General features: G+C 45.1%; 1 protein-coding gene across 1 annotated transcript in view; it reads left to right on the top strand.

The window, feature by feature from the left end:
- Window positions 1–23,783, top strand: part of CALN1 (calneuron 1) — a 445,907-nt gene that overhangs the window by 203,608 nt on the left and 218,516 nt on the right. The window contains exon 3 of the mRNA XM_060079033.1: window positions 18,131–18,274. Coding sequence (XP_059935016.1) covers window positions 18,131–18,274 — 144 coding nt within the window. The remainder of the gene's footprint in view (window positions 1–18,130; window positions 18,275–23,783) is intronic.

Here is a 23,783-nt window from a genome sequence, read left to right as displayed (position 1 = left end):
TCATTTTAAATTTTTTCCAGATATCTACTTACTTGTCCCAAAATTATTTATTAAATCCATCTTTTCCCTTTATTTGAAATGTCACTCTTGTGATATACTAAATTTCTGTACATATCCAGACCAATTTCTGATCTTTCTACTGTTTTCAGTAGAATTGCTTATTATCATTTATTAAATTAGATTGCATAAAGCAATGTATTTAATGTTCATTGCAACAATATTCATAATAGCCACGACATGGAAGCAGCCTAAAGATCCATCAGCAGAGGAATGGATAAAGAAGATGTGGTACAATGGAATATTACTCAGCCATAAAAAAGAATGAAATAATGCCATTTGCTGCAAAATGGATGGGCCTAGAGAGATTGTCATACTGAGTGAAGTAAGTCAGAAAGAGAAAGACAAATATCATATGATATCGCTTATGTGGAATCTAAAAAATGGGTACAAATGAACTTATCTACAAAACAGAAATAGAGTTGCAGATGTAGAAAACAAACTTATGGTTACCAGGGGGTAAGCAGGAGGAGAGATAAATTGGAAGATTGGGACTGACATATACACACTACTATATATAGATAACTAATAAGGGCCTACTGCATAACACGGGGAACTCAATACTCTGTAATGGCTTATATGGGGAAAGAATCTAAAACAAAAAAAGTGGATATATGTATATGTATAACTGATTCACTTTGCTGTACATCTGAAACTAACACAAAATTGTAAGTCAACTATACTCCAATAAAAATTTTAAAAATAGAAACAAAACAGATTACATCTATTTCTTGTGGTTTCCCACTTTTATTATTAAAAATAAGGCTGTGACAAGTAACTCTGTAAATAAATCTTTACAAATAAGTATCCTAAAACATTTTTTAGAATAAATTTCCACAAATGGAATTGCTGGGTCTAAAGGTATACACACCTTTAAAACAGTTCTATTATGGAAATTGTCAATCTTACTGACAAACAGAGAGGCTAGTGTAAGCCCTGGAGTAGCCACCACTGGGCTTCAGTGATTTTTCAACATTTTACCAATTGTATTTATTCTGTCGCCCCTGCCCCCTGTGTTTTTTCCTGGAGTATTTTAAAGCAAAGCCCAAACAGTATATCATTTCCTCCAAAATACCATCAGTATAGCTAACTTAAATCAGCTTATTTCTCTATTATGTATCTCAAAAATGTCCGTTTAAGACTTGCTCTATTTAGGGTCCAAACAAGGTCCATATTCTTAAGGCTTTTGGTACTTGCTGCTTGGTTGCCCTGCAGAGGCAGCCAGTTCACACTCCCACCAGCAGGGTGCGGAGTTGCTTTTACCATTCTCATCTTGCTAATTCTGGGCACACCATCAAATGGGCCTTGCTGAACTTCCAGTTGCTGCAGCCAGAAACCTCCCGTTCCCCTCCTTTCCCATCCCATACCCCATCTCTCAGGACATCCTGCTGGAGACTTACCCTTCAAATCCATCCAGAACCACTTCTCCCTCCTGGCTTGCTCTCTCGCCTGGACCACTGCAGCATCTTCACTCTGCTCCCATGTTATCCTCACAATCTGTTATCAGCCCAGAAGCCAGAGGCATTCTTCTTTTAAAATTGAGGTATAATTGGTACATAACATTATATTAGTTTCAGATGCACAACATAATGATTTGATATTTGTGTATATTGCGAAATGATCACCACAATAAGTATAGATAACATCCGTCACCATAGTTACAAAATTTTCTTCCTTGTGATGATCACTTTTAAGATCTACTCTCTAAGCGACTTTCAAATATGCAATTTAGTGTTATTAACTATAGTCACCATGCTGTACATTACACCCCATGAGTTATTTTTATATAATTAGAAATGTGTCCCTTTTGACCACCTTTACCCATGCCCCCCACTCCAACCTGACTCTGACAACCAACAATTTGTTCTCTTTATCTATGAGTTCAGGTTGGTTGTTTTGTTTGTTTTTAGATTCCACATCTAAGTGAGATCATACAGTGTTTGCCTTTCTCTGTCTGACTTATTTCACTTAGCATAATGCCCTCAAGGTCCATCTACGTTATCTCAATTGGCAATTGTCTCAACTCCTTTTATATGGCTGAATTATAGTCTATTGTATATACATGCCGCATTTTCTTTATCCTTTCTTCCATCGTTGGATGCAAGGTTGTTTCCATATCTTGGCTATTGTGACTAATGCTGCAGTGAACATGGGGTTGCAGATATCTTTTCAAGATAGTGATTTTGTTCTCTTTGTATATATACGCAGAAGTGGGATTACTATATCATATGGTAGTTCAATTTTTAAGTTTTTTGAGGAACCTCCATACTGTGTTCCATAGTGGCTGCACCAACTTACATTCCCGCCAACAGTGCACAAGTGTTCCCTTTCTTCACATTCTCGCCAACATTTGTTATCTCTTGTTGTTTTGATAAGAGCCATTCTAACAGCTGTGAGGTAATACCTCGCTGTGGTTGTGATTTGCATGTCCCTGATGATTAGTGACGTTGAGCCCCTTTTTAAGTACCTGTTTGCCACCTGTATGTCTTCTTTGGACAGGGGCATCCTTTTAACACACAAGTGAGGCCACGTTACTCCTTGGCTCAGCAACCTGCCATGGCTCCCTCCTCATTCAAAGCGCCGACAGTGGCCTTACAAGGCATTATGTGATCGGCCTTCGCACCCTCATCTCTCCACTATGCCCCCCTCCTTCTCCCCACCCCTGTCACTTGGCCCCCTTGGCAGCCCTCCAGCACTCCAGGCACATGACCACCTAGGGATTTAGCCCTGACTGTTCCCTCTGTCTGGAACAGTCTTCCCCAGAAAGCCCATGGCTATGCCCTTTCAAGTCTTTGCTCAAACGTCTTCTTGCTGCAGCTCAATTACCCACCCTCTGTGTTTACTCTGGAACCTGCTCCTTGCACCGCCCGACCCCCGCTGGTTCCTCAGTGCTGCCCCCCGCCCCACTCTGTTATCACTTTCCTATGCGTGGTGTTAGTTACTTTATGAAAGGCCTATTGTTTTCTGTCTGTCTCCCCCACCCCTTAGAATCCAAGTATGTGGGATCTGGGATCTTTGTTGTGGTCCCTATCACATTCTAGCTTCTAGAACGTACCTGGCATGTCGTGGACACCAACAAATCCTTATTGATAAAAATCTGGATATGAATCTGACAGATAAAACATGGTGTATTATGGTTCTACTCATTTGTGCTGGAAAATTAATAGTAAAAGGTACCACAAGTGAAAAAATTAATAGTGAGGTGGAATTCTATTTTATATGATTTTTGACTCTCTGTATTTTTCCTTTTAGGGCAAGTCTGTTTGTGTTTTTTTTTTCATTGTTCTGTTGGGGCATTCCAGTAAAACCTTTTACATACCAGTTATAATCCCTTTGTTCACCATATGTCAATTCATCTTGGCTTACTTTCTAGGTTGTCTCTTTGTGTTATTGGCTTTTTTATGTATCAATCTGCCTTCAGTCCTTTATTTATTTTTTATTTTTTCGTTTTTTTTGGCTGCACCGAGCGGCTTGCAAGATCTTAGCTCCCCGACCAGGGACTGAATCCAGGCGCTCGGCAGTGAAAGTTCCAAGTCCTAACCACTGGACTGCCAGGGAATTCCTGGCCTTCAGTTCTTTAGAAAGAACTTCTTTTGTTGTCTAATTATTATTGTTTTAATTCCCTCTATATTTTAATTTCTCAGAAGTAGATTTGGGTAGATGGTGTGATGTATAGTTGTAACTTAATATTTTCTAAGTTCTCAGCTGATTATTACAGCCCTCTATATGAAGCCATCTTTCTTTTTCTCCATGGATTGAAATGTTGCCTTTATCCCACTGTTGGCCTCCATGATCGGAAAATCCACATGACCAGACGTAGCGCTTCTCCTTGACTCCCAGACAGGTCACCTCTTCTTTAAGAGAAATCTGGAATGATTTGTATGTGCATGTGTGTGCACCTGTGTGTTCTGGGATAGTTGGCTTATTCTTTTGTGACTGTCTTAGGATTAAGTGTCTGGGTAGAATTCCTAAAGCAATTTCCCCCCTTTCCTGAGCTGCCCTTGTAATATTGGAGGGCTGGCGCAGGATCAGTCTGCCTCAGCTGATTTCAGTTTTATTTCTCAAACTGGAGCCAGTGCCAGGTTTGCAAATAGTCTTTTCAGAGGTCCAGACTTAATTTGATAGAGAACCAGCACATTAAAACAAAATGAGAGAGTTGGCAATTTTAAGCAAATAAATTACTTTCTATTGATAATGGGATATTTATGTCAGCTGCAGTGGAGAACAATTTCTTCATATCCAGGCCCTTAATCAATGATCAGGAAGGCACAGTGGAGTAGGAAGCAATGCAGCAGGGAGGTGTGCAGGAATTTGGTGAGCTGAAGGAGGGCGTCGCTCCGTGGGCTTCCCCCAAGTGGCTGTGAACCAGTCCAAACCTGTGTCTTTTCCTCTGCACAGTTCAGTGCGGGGCTTGGGCTCACATTGTCTTGAATTTCATCTGACTACCAACCTTTCTCTAGGCAACAAGTCCAGGGCAGCTGTATTTGCCAGGCTATGAGAAACAAGACTTGGGCCATGTTTACGTGCGCCCTTGCCTGTGAGCAAAAGAAGGACAGGTTTGACAAGAGTTAAAATTGAAAAATTCCACAACAGAAAGGGAATTCTTTTCTGGATTCCAGCCAATTCCTGCAACTCCCACCATTTGTCATTTTACCCTGAGTCTCAGTGCCATGAATTGTTTGGAAGATGACTTTAGGAGAATTTTCATTTCATGGACTGAGTGTGTCTTTTGGGCCCTGTTTTAGGTGCTGGAGATGCTTTGGTCCAAGAGACTACAACATGGATGAATTAGGAGCAGACAAGTCAAGCTATACACATGTGACCATCACTGTCCTCTTGTTCTATTAGGCTTGGTCTGTAAAACTGGTAAATCCTTGTGGCTGACTGAATCTGCCTGCTTCTGCCCACTACCGAATCTCGATACTGAACTCAGGTCTGGCTGCTTGATGCTCAAAAAATCAATACTCGTGAGAGAGATTAATGTCGGTAGAAAGGAAAGTTGCTTTCAATCAGAATGCTGGAAATCTGGGGAGAAGGTGGACTCAGTGTCTCCCAGAAACCATCTCTCTAGAGTCTGCTCAGCCATGAAAGCTTTTAAAGGGAAAAAAGGAAATAATTTCAGTTAATCATTGAGACTGGGGGTCAGAGTCATTGCCATCCCCCATGGTGTGCGGGCTTGTCCACTTCCTGTGATTTTTCTTTGGATGCTTTCTTGTTCACACAGTTTGTTCACGAGATCACTGAAGGGGAAGCTGGGGAAGAGATCTGGTCATCTGTTAATTACTTATTCTTCATTTCTACTTCTTTGGTCTACAGAAAGAACCAACAAGTTAGGCAAGGTATTGTGTGATCAAAAGATTTGGAAGGTGTGCTAGGACCCGGAGATGAGGGGGCGACTGATTTAAAGTTAGTGGTAAGACAAAGGGACCTCCTGCAAAGAGCTCTTTCCTGCCAAAAGCTGCTTACATCCTGTGGCTGAGGTTGTTACAGAAGGGGCAGGGGGCAGAGGGCAGGGGGCAGAGGGCAGGGGGCAGGGGCAGGCGAGGTGCAGCTGGGAGGTCTTAGACCTGCAAGGACTAAATCTGTCACTCGGCAGGTCTTACGTCTTAAGATTGGTAGGTCTACAGGGGTTCCAAAAACAAAGACTGCTCTAGCCTTCCAGAATGTAACATCCCTCTGGGACCCAAGAAAGATGGTTGTTTAAGTAGACAGAGGTACAAAGCTGGGTAGCATGTGCTGCTTTGTGGCAGTGAATGAGAGCTAACTGCTCAGTGCAGAAGTAGGAAATGAGATGATCCCATGACAGCCGCCATGATGGAGGAGGGCATTGATTCAGGAGAGACAGAGAGATGCCTGGGACATTCTAGGACGAGCTTGCGAGGCTGCTAGGGAGAGTCTGAAGTTGTAACAAGAAGGGGGTGTACCAGAGTGTAATAGTGAGATAGAGGCTGCAGTGGGGAAGCCGAGACATGGGTGAGGTCAGAGCTTCTCCAAGAGAGGGGCCTGAACCATGCATGAGTAGGGAGATCAACTTCGCTGATTGGAGTGTGCAGGGAAGAAAAAAAAAAATAAGGAGAAAGAAATAGACTAGAAAATAGAGTGTGTCCCAGGTGGGAAGGGTGTGTCCTTTTCAGGAAATATGTGTTTGAAGAGGTAGAGTGTGAAGTTGAGGAGTGCGCACTCTGGCCAGCAGGCCTGGATTCAAATCACTGCCCTGACACTTAGAACCACATGGCCTCAGGTGAAGGGCAACCTTCCGTGGGTTGTTGCCAGGAATAAATGAGCTAACATACAAAGAACACTCAGAGCAGTGCCTGGTATACTTAAGCACACAGTAGGTTTAGCTCTTACATAGTAGTTGGAGCCAGAAGAAATTGCTACTATTTGACCATTTTTTAATCTCTACAAAAGCAATTTTATATGTTTCAACTTAATATACTCATACACCTCCCCCATATACATTATAACTATATCGTGCATCTGTCATGATGTACTGTGCAGTTCTTACTGTGGATTGGAATTTCAAAGGCTGTGTGCTATCCTGGCTTTCCCTGGCTAGGGAGTGGCTATGAAGCATCAATTTTAATAACAATGTGTGATATTTCCATAGGTACTTTGCTCTGAAGGGCCCCATGATATGCCCTTTTGCTGTCTTTGTCTAGCCCTCTTCCATGTGTCATTAAAGGGTGGGCTGGGCGCTGGGCTCTCTAGAGGTTGCCCTTACCTAGTGGCAAACAGAAGCATCTGGGTCACAGAGTAGGGCCTGAGTCAACGTCACCACCAAGTCCAGGCCTCCCTCCTGGCTCCTCCTGAGTCCTGTGCACTGGCTGCCCTGCATCTTCTCCCCAAGCCCGGATTGACAGAATCAAAACAAAGCCGTATTGCAACATGGATGGACCTAGAGATTATCATACTAAGTGAAGTAAGTCAGACAGAGAAAGGCAAATATCATATGATATCACTCATGTGGAATCTAATTTAAAAAATGATACAAATGAACTTATTTACAAAACAGAAACGGACTTGCAGATATTGAAAACAGACTTGTGGTTACCAAAGGGGAAATGTGGGAGGGAGGGATAAATCAGGATCTTGAAATGAACATATACACACTGCTATATATAAGATAGATAACCAACAAGGACCTACTGTATAGCACAGGGAACTCTACTCAGTATTCTGTGATAACCTATATGAGAAAAGAATCTGAAGAAGAATGAATATATGTAAATATGTGTATAACAGAATCACTTTGCTGTACACCTGAGACTAGCACAACATTGTAAATCAACTCGACTCCAATAAAATTTAAACAAACAAAAAACCCAAAGCTGTGTTGCCTTTAAAAATAATTTTTGCCTCATTAAAAAGCAAAACCAAAAAGAGCCCCTCATGTTTTCTTGGATTTAGTTGTTGGTTTTCTGTTAGAAAGTTCTTTTTTTTTTTTTCAGCCCAGGAGAAATTCCAGAGGTCAGGGAAAAGACTTGGTTTCTAGAATAATACTCTGCGAGATCCAGAAAAAAAATCTGAGTCCCAGCCACCAAGCTGTCCTCCACAGTCCCTTCCCACTGGGGGCTCAGTGTGGGCCCCACCTCTTCCCAACCCATGTCCTGTTTGCCTTATACCTTGGTTTCCTAGGACCTGGCACCTAGAAGGGTGTCTGACACACAGTCGGTGCCCGAGAAATATTTGTAAGGTTGAGTTAAATTGAACAATGCAAAGATAAACTTAGCTTTGACGATTCCTAAGACTCCAGGGAGCGGGTGTGTGTGTGAGCCATGCCTGAGAGGCCCTCTCCTCTCCATTCAATTTGCTTCTGGTTTATTTCTGGAACTTGGATCTTGCTCTTCTGGCCTCCATATCAGTGCTAAATACACACAGTGATCTTGTTTTCTCAGAACCTGATTTTTCTCTGATCTCAGGATATTCAGCTTAGGAGCAGTGTGACTTAATGAAAAATTAATTGTATTGATTATTACCATGCTTACAGATAAATTCCACTCAGTTTGCTGCTTGCAGATCCATGCAGTATTGCCTTATGTGCCAAATGGTGCGATGCCTGTTTTCTGCCTTGGGCTATTCCCCTGAGAAGGTGCTTGTTGCCATGTGAGAAATGACTCCTTCTGGGGAGAAGCACCAGGTTTGTCCCCAGGATGCTGGCTAGTCAGCTGGACTGTGGAAGATGGTCCATCTCCTCTTAGGAGGAACTACCCAGCATCCTGCCCTGGAAGCAGTCCTGGTCTGGACTCAGGAGGGTGGGTCTCTCCCCTCTCATCCCTCCTCTTCCCATGTTAGGGGAGCCCCTTTCCCCTCTCTGAGCCTCACTTTCCTCACCTCAGGCATGAGTGTGGGTGTTTCCTGGGCACCTCGTTTGGGCCTGGTCCCATGCTGAGTGTGAGATCCACTTAGGGTCCTGCGATTACCCTGCAGGTCTTTTTCAGGCAATATCTGAATTGTCTCCTTTTCCTTGAAGCCTCCCTTTATAATCATCTGGATCTTGAACTTCAGCATAGCTAGATGAAAGGTACATCTCAGAGGAGACTGGGTTTCTGTGCATAAAAATGATGCAAAATGGAGGACACTGATAACTGATACTGCCTTTTTGGAGAGTGTGATATTGTATAAGAAATATATATGGTTGGTCTTCTTCCCTGGTTCCTGGCCCCAAACTTCTGAAACCCTAGGAACCTCTGGAGTGATGAGAGTGTCTTTTGTATGCTAATGAGATGACTGGTGGCTGGGGTCCTTAGATAGCTTTAGGATGGGTGCTGGTGGCCAGAAAGACCAAAGCATGATCAGAAGGTTGGAACTTTTAGCCCCATCCAGTGACTTCCAGGGAGAGGAGAGGGGCTGGAGATTGAGTTCTGTTGTCAATAGCCAATGATTCAAACAACCAGGCTTACATAATGGAACCTCCATTAAAAACCCTAAATGATGGGGTTTGGAGAGCTTCCAGATTGGTGAATACATGGAGGTGCCCAGAAAGAGTATGGAAGCTCTGTGCAAACCATACCCCACCCCATACCTGGCTCTATGCATTTCCTCCATTTGGCTGTTCCTGAGTTCTACCCTTTATAATAAACCAGTCAATGTAAGTAAAGAGCTTTCCTGAACTCTGTGAGCTATTCTAGCAAATTATCGAATCTGAAGAGGAGTTGTGGGAACCCTTGACTTTATAGCTGGTTGGTCACAAGTCCACGTGGCCTAGACTGGTGGCTGGCATCTGAAGTAAGGACAGTTTTGTGGGACTTCCCCTTTGGGGTCTGCAGTCACTCTGAGTAGTTAGTGTCAGAACTGGGTTAAATCACTGGACACCAGCTTATTGGCATCCAGAGAGCTGGAGAATTAGTTGGTGTGGGGAAAAAAACCCACACGTTTGGTCTCAGAAGTGATGTGAGTAGAAACGGGTCGTAGAGGACAACTTGGCAATACATATTAAGCACCTGCCCTTCGACCCAATACTTGTGTTCCTAAGATATCATCTTAAGGAGGTGATCATCAAAAGACGTGAAAATTTATGTACAAAGATTTACATTGTGGTATTATTTAAAATCAGAACTGATCTAAATGTCCCACACTAGGAGTTTGGTGACATTAATTTGGCTATCGTGATTTAATGGGATACTATGTAGCCATCAAAAATAATGTTTTAAAGACTAGCTAACAATATGGAAGATTGAAATGACAGTGTGTTAAATGAAAAAAAAAAAGATATAAAGCTATAGAGAGAGCATGAGCCCAGTTTAGGAATATCTGTACTTAAAAAAAGTTTGGAATAAAATGCCCTAATATGTTAACAATGGTTATTGCTGACCAGTGAATTATAGATAATTTTTTTCTTTATACATTTTGGGGGCATTTTTTATAAGAAGCATCAATTAATGTATAAACTGAAAAATGTAGCATTCCCCTGTAGGTCTAGCTCTGGTCTTTTGAGGGGGTTGTCCCCATCCCAGAGGTCAAGTCCGGAGCCTCTCAAGACAAAGAAAACTGCAATCTGGATAGATGTCCTCTTCCTTTCTCTTTGCTCATCACCCTGTTTTTCAGTAGAGAGACCCTCCAGCGATGCTCACTCTCATCCATATTCAAATCATTTTAATGGTTCTCCTTTCAGCCCTATGGAGCGTTCAGTCCATCACTGGGTGCCCGTGGCCCAGATGGGCTTTCATTGTGAGTTTCAGTTCTCATTTGCTTTGTTCTTTTGCTGTTGGGGAATTTTCCATTAGCTTTAACGGACCTGGCATGCTAAAATCAATTCAGCTTCATCTGTGGAGGTGTACACGTTGGGGACAGATAAACTCTGTTTTAGCTCCTAAACCCTTAGAAATGCCCCTGGCTTTCTGACCGCCTGGTGCCACCCTACGTTAGGAGAGAATGATTATTTTTCATGACCTGGGCTACTTCGTCCATGTAATTTCTCTACCTAATAAGTTACTGACATGCTTTTCTTTCTGAATGCTAGCTAGGGAAGGAGTTGGCATTATTTTTGAATTCAAGGTATCATTTGAGGCAATAGGTAAGGAAAAAGGCCAGGAACGTGGTGACACCAGAGCTCCACCGTATGAACCTTGAATCATTGTCCCACCAGCCTTGAGCACAGGGCCTTTGAATTGCTTTTTCAACACTGCCTCTTGCCTGCCCCCAGGGTGAACAGGGACTCACGGTGAGCCTGGGGCCAGGGAACCTGCAGGAACCCTGCTCAACCCTGGATTCTAACCGTAGATCACAGCTACTGTTACGCTCTCGGGAAGGGACAGTCAGTTAGTGAGCATTTATTGCAATGGATGCAATCACATCTCAAATAGCAAATAACCTAGGAGTGAGGATCCTTTAACCCTTTTGAAAATGTACCAAGAGAAAAAAGCCAGGTTAGAAAGTGTATGATACAAAGCAGCATCGTAACCCCAACGTCGCCCCCATCTGTGTGGCCACAGCTCTATTAAATGCGGAACACTTCCGAGTTCCCGCTGCATCCCTGCCTCCTCCCAGCAGATTTCCCTCCTCCTTCAGGGCCCCACCTCCCTTGCTGTCTGAGCTCTCACTTCTGTGTTCCCTGATTACTAAAACCAATTAGTTGTATTTGCAGACCGATAGATTATAATTAACTTGGAACTCATTCACACTAAAACCCACACCGGGATTGAACCAGCATCTTGTATGCAATTATGGTCATTCTATTCCCACTTTCCATCCTCATCGTATTTTCAGTATCACTGTCTTCAAAGGCTAGTCATGTATTTCCATGTATTCACCAGGCCTGACTGCTTGGGTATCTCTCAGAGCCCTGGACTCCGCGTGGCCAAAATACCACGTCCCCTCCCTCCCTCCCTGAAATCCTGTGCTTCTTCCTGAATTGGCTCTCAGTTAATATCATCACTGCTCACCCCATCCGGCAAACTAGAAACCTCAGCATCATCCTCAAATCGTCCTTCCCCTAAACCAGGGACACCTGAGCCCTGGACCACTCAGAAGTCCTTGGTCCTCCTCCCAGCAGCTCCGGAGGTAGCTCTGGGCCCCTCATCTCCCCTTTGTCTCCAGGTGAGGGCTCTGCTTCTCATCCCTTGTCACTCTAGTCTTCACCACCCTGATGCCAGAGCCCTCAGTTTACGAACCAATCTGATCCTTTCTCTCTCTCTCTTATTTAAAATTTTAAAACCGTTAAGGGCTCCCTGTGGCCTACAGCAGGGGTTCACAAACTTTAGAAAGCCAAAGTATAACTATTTTCGGCTTGGTGAGCCAAACTGTCCCCGTCACAATGACTCAATTCTTTTTTTTTTTTTTTTTTTTTTTTTTTGCCGTACGCGGGCCTCTCACTGTTGTGGCCCCTCCCGCTGCGGAGCACAGGCTCCGGACGCGCAGGATCAGCGGCCATGGCTCACGGACCCAGCCGCTCCGCGGCATGTGGGATCTTCCCGGACCAGGGCACGAACCCATGTCCCCTGCATCGGCAGGCGGACTCTCAACCCCTGAGCCACCAGGGAAGCCCTGACTCAATTCTTATTGTGTGGTCCAAGAGCAGCTGAAAATGGACAACCATTTGTCAATGAATGGGCGTGGCTCTGTTCCAATAAAACTTTATCGACACACAAGGTGGTGGGCCAGATTTGGCCACAGACCATCGTTTGCCAACACCTGGCCTGCAGGTTAAAGCTCAGGTGGCTCCGAAGTCTCTTTCAATCTTGCCCTAGCACACTTCTCCACCCTCATCTCCCGATGTTTCTACACCCGCCGTGCAGCCAATGCGTTCAACACGCCCATCTTGGTTCACTTTCTCCACTCAGCCTCCTTTCCCTTCTCTCCGAGGCCTTAAGATTCGAAAGATCCAAGTGTAACCCTTTCACAGAACTGTCTCTTTGTCCTAAGGAAGGACTTCCATGAGATTTGTGTAGACTTGTATTATTGTGCTTGTTGTTCTCTGTTATGGATATCTGGTCACCCCTCTGTCTCTCCAACTGGAATGTAAACTTCTCAGAGCCTGGAAAGTTTTTTTGGCTACCTATCTATCTTAGCATCTCATCTGGCATATAATAAATAAACAGCAACTCTTCAGTGAGTGAATGGCTGTATTAATCAGCTCTACATACTCATTTTTTGTCTTTCATAGAGAAGGGGGAAACTTTTCTAAATCTTTTGTCATTAGCTCAGCCCGCGTCCTATTATTTCTCCCGAATAAAGACCTCTAGACTTGTATCTTATATTTTCTGGTGCGTTTGTGTTGGTATTTAATAATTGCCTGGCCTAGCCTTGCTGAGCTGCATCTCTCTCCAGTTTTGCACTTTCTCAATGGCATTTATCAACAGAAGGCATCGTGTTCACTCATAAAGTCCTCACATTTTGTGGTTAAAATCCCACATGCTTCCCAAACATACCTTTTTGTGGAGAATAAACAGATTTCACAGCTAGCGGGGATTGAGATAAGAAAAATTGTTCTTCGTTACTAATTTGAGTTTGCCAGTTAGCACAGTGAATTTCAGCTGATTCTTCAGAGCTAGAACATTAGCCAATGAATATTGACTCTGCCTGGTGTCTGGATTTCATCTGATACACACTCTGTTGGGGTGGCCTGATTGATGAGTCTGTTCTGTATGATCGCTGCACCTCTGCCTGAATTGGCTATGACATAGGGAGCATCACAGAACCAAAGCATGGTTCTCAGAGGGCACTGGGTCCAGATGCAGGGGGTACCAGTGGTGGCTGCAGGTATTTTCAAGAAAATAGACTTGCTGGCATAATGAGCAGTACATCTCTTGTTCTCTAAAACAGGATCATTTCTATCCCAGGCCTTGCTTTGCTCCAGGACCTCAACCTCACTCCAGGGAGGAGAGGCCCAAGTCCCTGTGGGAATGTAGACTTTGCTTCTGGGAGATTCCACAGGCAGAGAGTGGATTCCTTTTTTCAGAAGATGTGTCTTACTGTGTTTCCTTTCATATTCCACACAATGACAGTTGGACAGGCTCCATGAGCATCATGGATGCCCCTCTGTGGTCCACGAAGTCACCTTGGAGAGGGCAGAACTGGCCGTGCTGGTGCCTGGTGTGCACATGCTTCGTGAGGCTGAGATTGAATCAAAGACCGAAAGCACAGCATGCTTATATAACTCCAAAGCACAAGGGACTTTCGCCTAAAGAGGGGATACATTCCAGTGGAAAGCACACCACATTACTGAGTTGTTCCCAAAAACTTGATCTGTGGTCTCCACTTCCTGAGGATGTGGAAAGTGGCCAGAGCCCCTTCGTGCTGTGCCCAGGCTGCCTGTAGCCAGAGGCAGAGGGATCCGGCCTGCTCCCATGTCTCCGCTGTTTTATGGGCATATTTCTCACACCCTGTTCTGCTATTAAAAATAAAATGAGGGCTTCCCTGGTGGCGCAGTGGTTGAGGGTCCGCCTGCCGATGCAGGGGACATGGGTTCGTGCCCCGGTCCGGGAAGATCCCACATGCCGCGGAGCGGCTGGGCCCGTGAGCCATGGCCGCTGGGCCTGCGCGTCTGGATCCTGTGCTCCACAACGGGAGAGGCCACAGCAGTGGGAGGGCCACGTAAATAAAAAAAAATAAAATAAAATGAGGCACACATCACATGTCTCAGATTGCAAGACCCATTTCCTTCTAATAAGCGTCCTGTTTCCTGGGCTTTCCTTACCCTGGAAAGATGAAGTCTCTAGAGGCTCCCATTATGGATTTCTAGTTTTGTACTTTTTTTCCCCTCCTCTCTGCTACTTGAAAGAAAACGAAGTTAGTGAGCTCTGTCTGCCTCTGCAGATACAGACACACAGACCCTCCCCCCCCACACCACACACACACAGGAGCAGATATTCTTTTTTTTTTTAAATAATTTACTGCTAGTTTCTTTTTTTTTTTTTTTTAAAGAGTTATCAATTTTACTGATTTTTTTTTTCCCAGAGCTCCAGCTTTTTTTTCTGGCCGTGCTGCACGGCATATGGAATCTTATTTCCCCGAGGAGGGATTGAACCCACGCCCCCTGCACTGGAAGTGTGGACTCTTAACCACTGGACTGCCAGGGAAGCCCCCCTTGGAGCAGACATTCTTTGCAAACAGAGAACAGTGGCTTTGTCCCACTTACTTGGGGGCCACAGAAAACAGAACTCAGAGCTGAGATGTACCTGCCCCATCCTGTCCTGGGCTAGAGCAGGGCCAGCCTGGAGACTGCAGACAGGTAAACCATGGGGGTTTGAGGCCTCGAGGGAGCATGTTCCTTCAAGCAGGGCAGTTCTGGGGAGACCCCTGTCTGAGGTCTGATTTACCAAATCCAGTAGCCCAGGGGTGAGGCAACCCTAGGCATAACCCAGGCAGCAAGGTGGGGGTTGGGAGGCATACCCACCAAGGCCCTCATTTCCAGGTCAAGTTCTCAAACATCCCCAACCAGGCCTCTCTGGAGTGGCCAGTGTAAGGATACAGGCTCTTTCACCGGTAAGATCTAGGGCATGCAGGGGACCACAGGAGTGAGGCCAGGCCCTGTCAACAGAGGGGACCATCCTTCGGAGTTATAGCATCAGCCCAGAGAGTTCAGGATTGAGTCAGAGGAATGGGAAGAGGAGATGGTACCTCAGGAGAGAAGTGGTCCAGAGAACAAGGGGCAGGGCTCAGCCTGCAGCTGACCACCAGGCTGGCCCACCTGGGACCCCAGCCTCTTCTGGGACCCCAGGCAGGGCCCTTGTCATCACCTGACATTTTCTACTGTTGCACAGTTTGTGTCAGCCCTGATGTAAAAAAAACCCTATCATAGAGGCTGGAAGGAGATCCAACCCAACCCAGTTTTCAGATGGGGACATTGAGGCTGAGGGAGAGGCCTGCCCTGGTCGCAGGGCAGAGCTAGATGGACTTCCTTATAGGCTGATTCCCGTCTCAGGAGATGTCCCTCTGTATCCTCCTGCCCTTGGCGTAGAGACTTGGGCTGAGTGAGGCGTGGTCTCTGCCCCAGTGTCCTTGAGCACTGTGTGAGGTGACCTCAAGCTGAGCCGTGGCTCTAAGCTCTTTTAGGGCCACCTGGCACCTGGTAGGAAAACATATGGTTGCTTTAGGTAATCTTGGGCATGTTGCATTGATGAGAAAATTCTCAAAATGCAGACAAACCCCTTAATTCAGAATTTGGAAAGGGCTAAAATGTTTTCTATATCATCAATGGAAAAAAGAGGGGTGTTTGAACAGCAGATCAATACGGTGTGAAAGAGAACACAGGCTTCCTGTTCTTCTCTTAAACACTTTAACAATGTCCATGGATCCTTAGAAAGGGGCTCAAAGGACCTTAAGGATTCTCTTGGCCAACCCAGCTCATTTACACATGAACAAACCGAGGCCTCAGGATTTGGCTGCAGACCTAATTAGCTAACATGCCTGGCTGGGAGCCCAAGGTCTTGACTCCCAGGCTGCTTCCCTCTGCCGGAGCACACATTTATTCACGTAGCGCGTTCAGAGTGCTGAATTAGTACCGATAATGAATCTGCTGCTAATATCTGATGCTTATTTGTTCAGACCCATCGTCTGAACGTCTAGCGCCTCCTTCAGAGCGTAGGTGGGAACATACCGCAGTGAATGAAATGTATGAGGAACTTGCAGCTCTGAGAAGCCGTGATTTCTGCACCATGATTTCTTCCTATTTCTAGTTGGCACGTGCGAGGTGTCACTTGGGAGGAGTAAATGACCTGCTGAACAGTCGGCAGCGAGGGAACTTGGTTGTGGTGAGCAAAGGTGTTTTTGTGAAATATGCTGCCCTCATCTTGGTCTTGGAGGACCGATATGACTTGGGCAGGTAAAGAGGATGGCAAGGTATTTCAGGTGGACGCACTGGATGGTAGAGTGCAGAGGGCTGAAAAACAACCCCCAAAGGTATCAGATTCCCATTCCTGGAGCTTGTAAATGTCACCTTGGAAAAAGGGTCTTTGCAGATGTCTTTAAATTAAGGATCTGGGGATGGGGAGATTATCCTGGATTATACGGTGGTCCCTAAATGCAATCACAAGTGTCCTTGTAAGTGGGAGGCAGAGGGAGATCACAGACAGAAGACGAGAAGGTGATGTGATCACAGAGCAGCTATTGGAGTGATGCGGCCACAAGCCAAGGAAGTAAGCTTGTAGGAAGAGGCAGGAAAAGAATCTTCCTTGGATCCTCTAGAGGAGTACAGGTCTGTCCCCACCTTGATTTTGGCCCAGTGATACCGATTTGAGATTTTTGGCCTCCAGACTGTGAGAGAATAACTTTCTGTTGTTTAAGCCACCACGTTTGTGTGATTGATTACAGCAGCCCCAGGAAATTAATACAAATAGGAAAGGGAAAGCCTGCTCGGGTAAGGGTTCAATGTGCTTGCTGGGAGGATAGTCAGATATTTAGAGAAGTGGTACCTACAGTTGACCCTTCATGGATGCTGAACCCATGAATTCGAGGGCCGGCTGCCCTGCCGATACCAAGGGATGACTGTAAATGTTTAGGGCCAGCGTCTTGCATTAGTTTGAAGAGTTCCTGCAAATTTCTGCTTGGATCTTATCTTCCCACCTGGAGTGAGGGGCTCTGGAGGGGAACCACGATGTCCGGCAGATTTCTCTGCAGTCCTAACTCCCATGCTCCTTAGGTATAGGCAGCCACTGCTTGTTGAATGGCCTGATGAATGCTGGCAGCTGCTGTAGCTGGGCTCACACTGGGTTTACTGATGAAAAATCAAAGCTGTCTGGAGCTCAGAGACAATTGATGTACCTCTCATCTGCAGACTGTGATCTCCAATCAAATTCCCATGACCTACCTCGCAGGGGTGTGATGTGTTAGGAAATGCTCAGCCAACCCAGGATGAATAGGCGGTGGCGGCAGAGGTGGGGCTCTGGAGGGAGGCACTCTGGGTGGAAAGCAGAGCAACTCTGGTTGGGGTAAGAGGATGGGAGTTTCCCTGCTGGGTGAAGTGGCCTGCTTGATGGCAGAGTCAAATTCTCTGCCAGCCCCAGAAAATGTGATTAAAGATGGCTCTGGGGCTCTTAGGACACTCTTATTGATCTGAGGTTGTTTATAGCCATAAAACAGCTGTAAATTAGAGGAATGAAATAAAAACAGCAGGGTACTTAACTCCTGTCCTCCTAGGAGGTTGAGAAAGCTTTCTGCACAGCTCCTGCGGCAGCAGGGAGCTGAAATGTAAGTCTGCAAAGGGGAATCTCATTCTCCTTTCCTCCTGACAGTCCAGGCTAGTAGCTGTCTTCTCACCGCTGAAACCTAATCCTCACCCTTGTTGGGAAAGTGTCATTGGCTAACACAATTCCCAGCTGGGACCACCGTTTAATTGTTTACCGGCTACTGTGTGTTAGATGCTCGGGGCCAGTTATCTCCTCCTTCCAAAGCTGTTCTTCTGTTTTTTTCCCCCTTCCCTCCCTTTCCTTGACTCCCATCTCCTTTTCTCTCCCTCTTTTTTTTTCTTCCTTTCTTTTGTTCCTCTTTTGGCCACCCTTTTTTTCAGATTAAAGGGTTTTGACACATCACTATTTGTAAAGCGGTTAGGAGTTCCCAACAGACAATCGGCAATCATTTCAATGCAGTAGACCACACCTTGTGACATTGGACTTTCTTTGCTTTCCCCTTGTAGAGATCCGAGAGGCCTTTCGGGTTCTGGACCGAGACGGCAATGGCTTCATCTCCAAGCAGGAGCTGGGAATGGCCATGCGCTCGTTGGGGTACATGCCGAGTGAGGTGGAGCTGGCCATCATAATGCAGCGCCTGGACATGGACGGTGAGACCCGGGCCTGCAGCGTCCCCCCCGGGATGAGCCTGGACTCATCAGGGAGATCTTGGGTTTAAAGGCCCTTGCACTTGGAGTCGAAAGACTTTGAATCATGTCTTGGTTTACCTTTGAGGAGTGGAAAATTGAACTAGATCAGGGTTTTTCAAACCACATTCCGTAGACCTCTAGGGGTCTGCAGAAGTGGTTCTGGGGCCTCTAGAGGGAGCAGGGTGAGGAAGGGGCCTGGCTGGTGGAGTACTGAGAAGGGTTTTGTTTTGCTTTCAGAACAGCTTTGTTGAGAAAGAATTCACACACCATGAAATTCACCCATGTAACTTATACAATTCAATGGCTTTGAGCGTATTCACAGATTTGTGCAACCAATGGCATAATCAATTTTAGAACATTTTCACCATCCAAAAAGAAACCCTGTACCTCTTATTCATCACCTCCCAATCCCTCTATCCCCCACCAAGTCCTAGGCAACCACTAATCTACTTTCTGTCTCTAGGGACTGACCTCTTCTGGCTGTTTCATATAAATGGAATCATGTAATACACAGTCCTTTGTGACTGGCTTCTTTCACTTAGCATAATATTTGTAAGGTTCATCCATATTGTAGCATGTATCACTACTTCGTTGCTTTTTATGGCCAAATCATATTCCATCATTTGGCTATAACAGCTTCTTTTCTCTGTCTTACATACTGGGTTTCTACATACAATCACATTGAGGAAAAGGGTTTCACTGTATTTAAACAGTTCTGAAAAATGACTGCATTTGATGATCCTTAAGATTCTTTCCTGCTCTAAAACTGTCTGTGACCTTCCTGCCTTAGCTGAAGGTCCAGGAAGGAGCTTATTTTGTTGTTTTCAACACACACTCTCCCCCTCTGAAAAGCAGCTTGATTCCAGGTGTAAAGGGTTCAAAGTGGTGGGCTTTGGGGACTCTTGGGTATACTCATGAAGTAGAGACCAAGTAAAAGGAAACAGAGGAGGGGAGCAGGATGTCTTTGGGAGAGATAGATGAAGACCCTGGTAGGGAGATGTTTGCTTGGCCTGAAGACTACGTGCAAGAACATGGCTGTGTCCTGTTATCTTGCTGGATTTGTTGGCAGGATGATAATAAGTGTGACCGTATGGTGAATGGACCCCAGTGCCAATCACCAAGTGCAGCTGTGGGCATTTATTTGCTGGTTCAGGAAAGAGATGTTTTATCAGGGGTGTTCAGTTGTACGTGGAGTGCCAACCCTGTCCTTACAACCTTGATGGATTGTGACTCACTGCGTCTTTGCAGGCCTGACTCGACCTTGCTTTGTATGTAGAGGTATTTATGACAACCTGGAGCAAAGCACATGTTGTATACGTCCATGAATTCCCATCATCACTTCAGAGATACATTTCCAGAAAAAAGAAAAAAAAAGAGTTTCTTCCTTAAAAGAATAGAAATCTTAACCTGTACCTCTGTGTATAGAATTAAGATTTTTGTGCTTTTGAGTCTCCTCCCACAACTTGTAAAATAAAACATGGTCAACTGGACTAAAAGCAAATGGAATTAGCAACGTTTAGTCAAAATGATCTGGGATTATCGTGGGAGAGTTACTCCTCTGAGATTTAAGGGTCTTCGTCCAAGTCCATCCTTGTTCTTTGTATATTCATTCATCAGACCCTGGCTCATGGGGAATTTTTACGTTTTTTCAAATCCTCCCTGATTCCACCAGGACTTGGGAGTCCCCAGGGGATCTCATGTTGATGGTGCTGTTCAATGGGCCCGTCAGGACTCAGGCATCCATATCCATATAGGGGTTACAGTTTAAGAGACTTCAGGTTTCACCAGTTTATTTGCAACATCATACTTAGCAACCAGTGCCGAGGGTGGAACTTCCAAGCAAAGCGTGTAGGGAATTGCTATTAGTTCCTTTAAAAGAAGCCCAAGTCATCGGCCTTTTTCATGGTGACCCCATCAGGTGAAAACACTGTTATTTACCTTAAAAAAAAATTTCTTTTTATTTATTTATTTTTTGGCTGCACTGGGTCTTTGTTGCTGTGCTCGGGCTTTCTCTAATTGCAGCGAGCAGGGGCTACTCTTCGTTGCGGTGCACGGGCTTCTCATTGCGGTGGCTTCTCCTGTTGCAGGGCACGGTCTGTAGGCACGCAGGCTCAGTAGTTGTGGCTCGCAGGCTCTAGAGCGCAGGCTCAGTAGTTGTGGCGCACGAGCTTAGCTGCTCCGTGGCATGTGGGGTCTTCCCGGACCAGGGTTCGAACCCACAGCTTCCTCAAAATAAGATTCAGTGTACAACAAATGCAAACAATGTAGCAGAGTAGGCAAAAAGAACTGCTTTTGCAACATACCAAATGCTTAAGTGTGAAAAGAGCTAAGGGGAAAAAAATGCCCAAGCTGAGGCTGAAGTGTGTGTTTTTACCTGTTTTGCAAATGATGCTGGTAAGTAAAATTTCTGGGGTCCTGAGTTCTGGATACGGATGGATTGGCTGTTTTTCAGTGTCCTTCTCTTAATGGGGCCTTTTGAGCTGTTCTGTTAAAAAAAAAAAAAAAAGTCAGGTTCTAATTATATCCTTCCTCCCCAGTTTCTGTAACTGGGGATTCTCTGCAGAGATTCGGCCCTACCTAATTAAGCTTCTCTTTGGCGTGAAACTTGTAGAATGGCAGAGGTTTTTATGGGGAAATGCCACACACACACACACAAGTGTTAGGGCCAGAACTTAGGATTCTTTGCTGTAAGATGACCATGCCTCCTGGTCCACAGATCCTGGTCCTGGTATCCAGGGGCGGCAGGAAGATGGCGGTGCCTCCCTGCATCCCAGCTGGCTGTGATTAGAAGCAGGTCTGGCCCACATACTGATCTTTTCTTTCTGGGGTCCCTGTTGGTTTGCCCAACGGTGAGGTCATAGCTTCGGCACGAGGCCCAGATGAAATTAGCCTGAGTCTGTGCAACCTTAGTCTCTCCATGAGGCTTTCATTAGGTGGTTCCTTGGGAGTGGGGTGCCTTGAGCTCAGTGGGGTTTCCTGGACACAGAGCCTGCAGGAGTCTGACGGTTCCAGTGTGTGTGGAGCTGGTTTTCCAGAGGGTGGAATGGAAGACAGGCAGTAGGGTCTGGAATTGCTCACCTGGCCGTGGCCCATTTGCCTTCAGTGCTGGGAATGAGCTGTGTGTGTGCACCGCCTAGGCCAAACTACTCCAAGTTAGATAAACAGAAAACCCAAACTCCTGCCCCATGCCCAGTGCTTGCTTTATGGCCCATGACTGCAGATGTTCTTTCAGCCTCTGCAGCTGAGATGACTTTTGTCCTGACACCAGTTGGGGACCAAGATTCACCTTTCCTGGATGCTTTATGCCAGGATCTCACCTTCAGCCCAGTTTCTGGAAGCCTGCAGTCCTCTCCGTCAGGCTCCTGGAGGCATTTAAGCCCAGTGCCCTAAGGCACTCCTGGCATTGGGAAATCAATTTCTCTCAAATGCATCACAGTACCAGTTATGTACCGTCCTTGGAAGAATTGATCAAATAGTCACCCCCCTCCAGAAAGTATCTACAAAGCTTAAATCTTTTATATTAGAAACAGGTTGAGAAAGACTGTGGGCTCTGCCATGCCCCCATCTGCTCCCATCAGCTCTGTGGCTCCCATGATAGCTCCTGGGGCCCCTCAGAGCTTCCTGTACTGTTCACTGGAGGATAAGGGCTTGGTATCTTCAAGACCAAAGGGATATTTTTGACTCTTTTCTACATTTTAATGGTTTCACAAACCACACCACTGTGGCCATCTGGAGTGAATCCAGCCAGCTTTGCAAGTAATTTCCTGAAACCATCAAACCATCAAACCAGGAGATGCTTTCAGCAGCCAATGGCCTCTGCATGGGTCCCACTCACATTTCTTAATGCAACCCTCTCCTGTTCCAAGCTGCCCTCACCTCTCGTTCACTCAAGGAACAAAACAAATGCAGCCCTTGCCCTCTGCATCCTTGATTTTCCTTCTACCCCTCAGAGATGCAGAATCTCGTGAAATTCCAATGAATTGGGGGTTTTGAAATGAATTCTTATCTCTCAACAGGTTTGTAGGGCTTTTTGTTTTTTTGGGTTTTGGGTTTTTTTTTTTTTTTTTAAGGTTCACCACTGTCTGGATGGTGAGTATGATTCAGCTTAGTTCCATTTAAAAAGGATTTATCTGGTGTCCATTATGTGTGAATTTGCTTCATTTTATGGTTGGCAAGCTGCACTTTCGGTTCATTTTGAGGCAAACCACTAGCTGCAAAGGACGAAATTATGGCCAGAGTCACATGAAAAAGTTAGCAGTGTCCCCATTTTTAGCCTGTGTGTCGCATCTTCTCTCTTTTCCTACCCATTCATTACATGTATTGATCCTTTGCTGATTAGTCATATAATTATGACTTTGCTGTTTTCATTTGTGATCTTCTAGAAGACAGAAAAGTATAAGCTTAATTCAAAGTACAGCTCACCTCCACTTCACATTCAAACACTGATTTGGATGCTCTGGAACTGGCCTAGGTCTATTGTGTGAGCTCAAATACACACACTTATTTTATTTATTTATTTATTTATTTATTTATTTAGAAGTACAGTTGATTTACAAGGTCATGTTATTTTCAGGTGTACAGCAATGTGATTCAGTTATGCATATATATATATATATATATATATATATGTATATACACACACACACACATACACACACACACACACACTTTTCAGGATTCTTTTCCATATAGGTTATAACAGATATTGAGTATAGTTCCCTGTGCTATGCAGTAGGTCCTTGTTGCTTATGTACTTTGTATATAGTACTATGTATATGTTAATCCCAAACTCCTGATTTATCTCTACCCTTCCTTTCCCCTTTGGTAACCATACGTTAGCTTTCTAAGTCTGTGAGTCTATTTCTGTTTTGTAAATAATTTCATTTGTATCATTTTTTTAGATTCTTCCTGTAAGTGACATTATATGATATTTGTCTTTCTCTGACTTACTTCACTTAGTATGGTAATTTCTAGGTCCATCCATGTTGCTGCAAATGGCGTTACTTCATTCTTTTTTATGGCTGAGTAGTATTCCATTGTCTATATACACTTTTTTTCTGTATGTGAGGGAAGATGCTCACCCACAGACTCCATGAAGTGGGACCAACTGATGGAAGCAGCTGGGGCTTTTTAGCATTAAGCACAGGTTCCTGAACTTGAGTGCACATCAAAAAAAAAAAAAAAGGAAACGTGCTAAATAAACAGACCAGTAGAGTCAAAAACCCCATGGTGGGGCAGAACAGTCTGTGGTCAGTCAGTCCTGCCTAAAAGCAGGAGGCCCTCCCAGTGCTCGCACATGCTGGGGCCTTGGCTTCCTCCCTCCTCCAGCTGTGGCCCAGGGACTTGCAGAATCGCATCACCTGGGAGCTTGCTTAAAATGCTGACTCTCAGGCCCACCCCAGACCTGCTGATTCAGAGCCTGCATTTTACCAAGACTCATGTGCACAGTCAAGTTTGAGAGGTATTAGTC

Source organism: Mesoplodon densirostris, chromosome 16, assembly GCF_025265405.1.
Source record: "Mesoplodon densirostris isolate mMesDen1 chromosome 16, mMesDen1 primary haplotype, whole genome shotgun sequence".
Classification (NCBI taxonomy): Eukaryota; Metazoa; Chordata; class Mammalia; order Artiodactyla; family Ziphiidae; genus Mesoplodon; species Mesoplodon densirostris.
The sequence above is the reverse complement of the archived record's forward strand: the minus strand, read 5'-3'. Positions and strand labels throughout refer to the sequence as shown.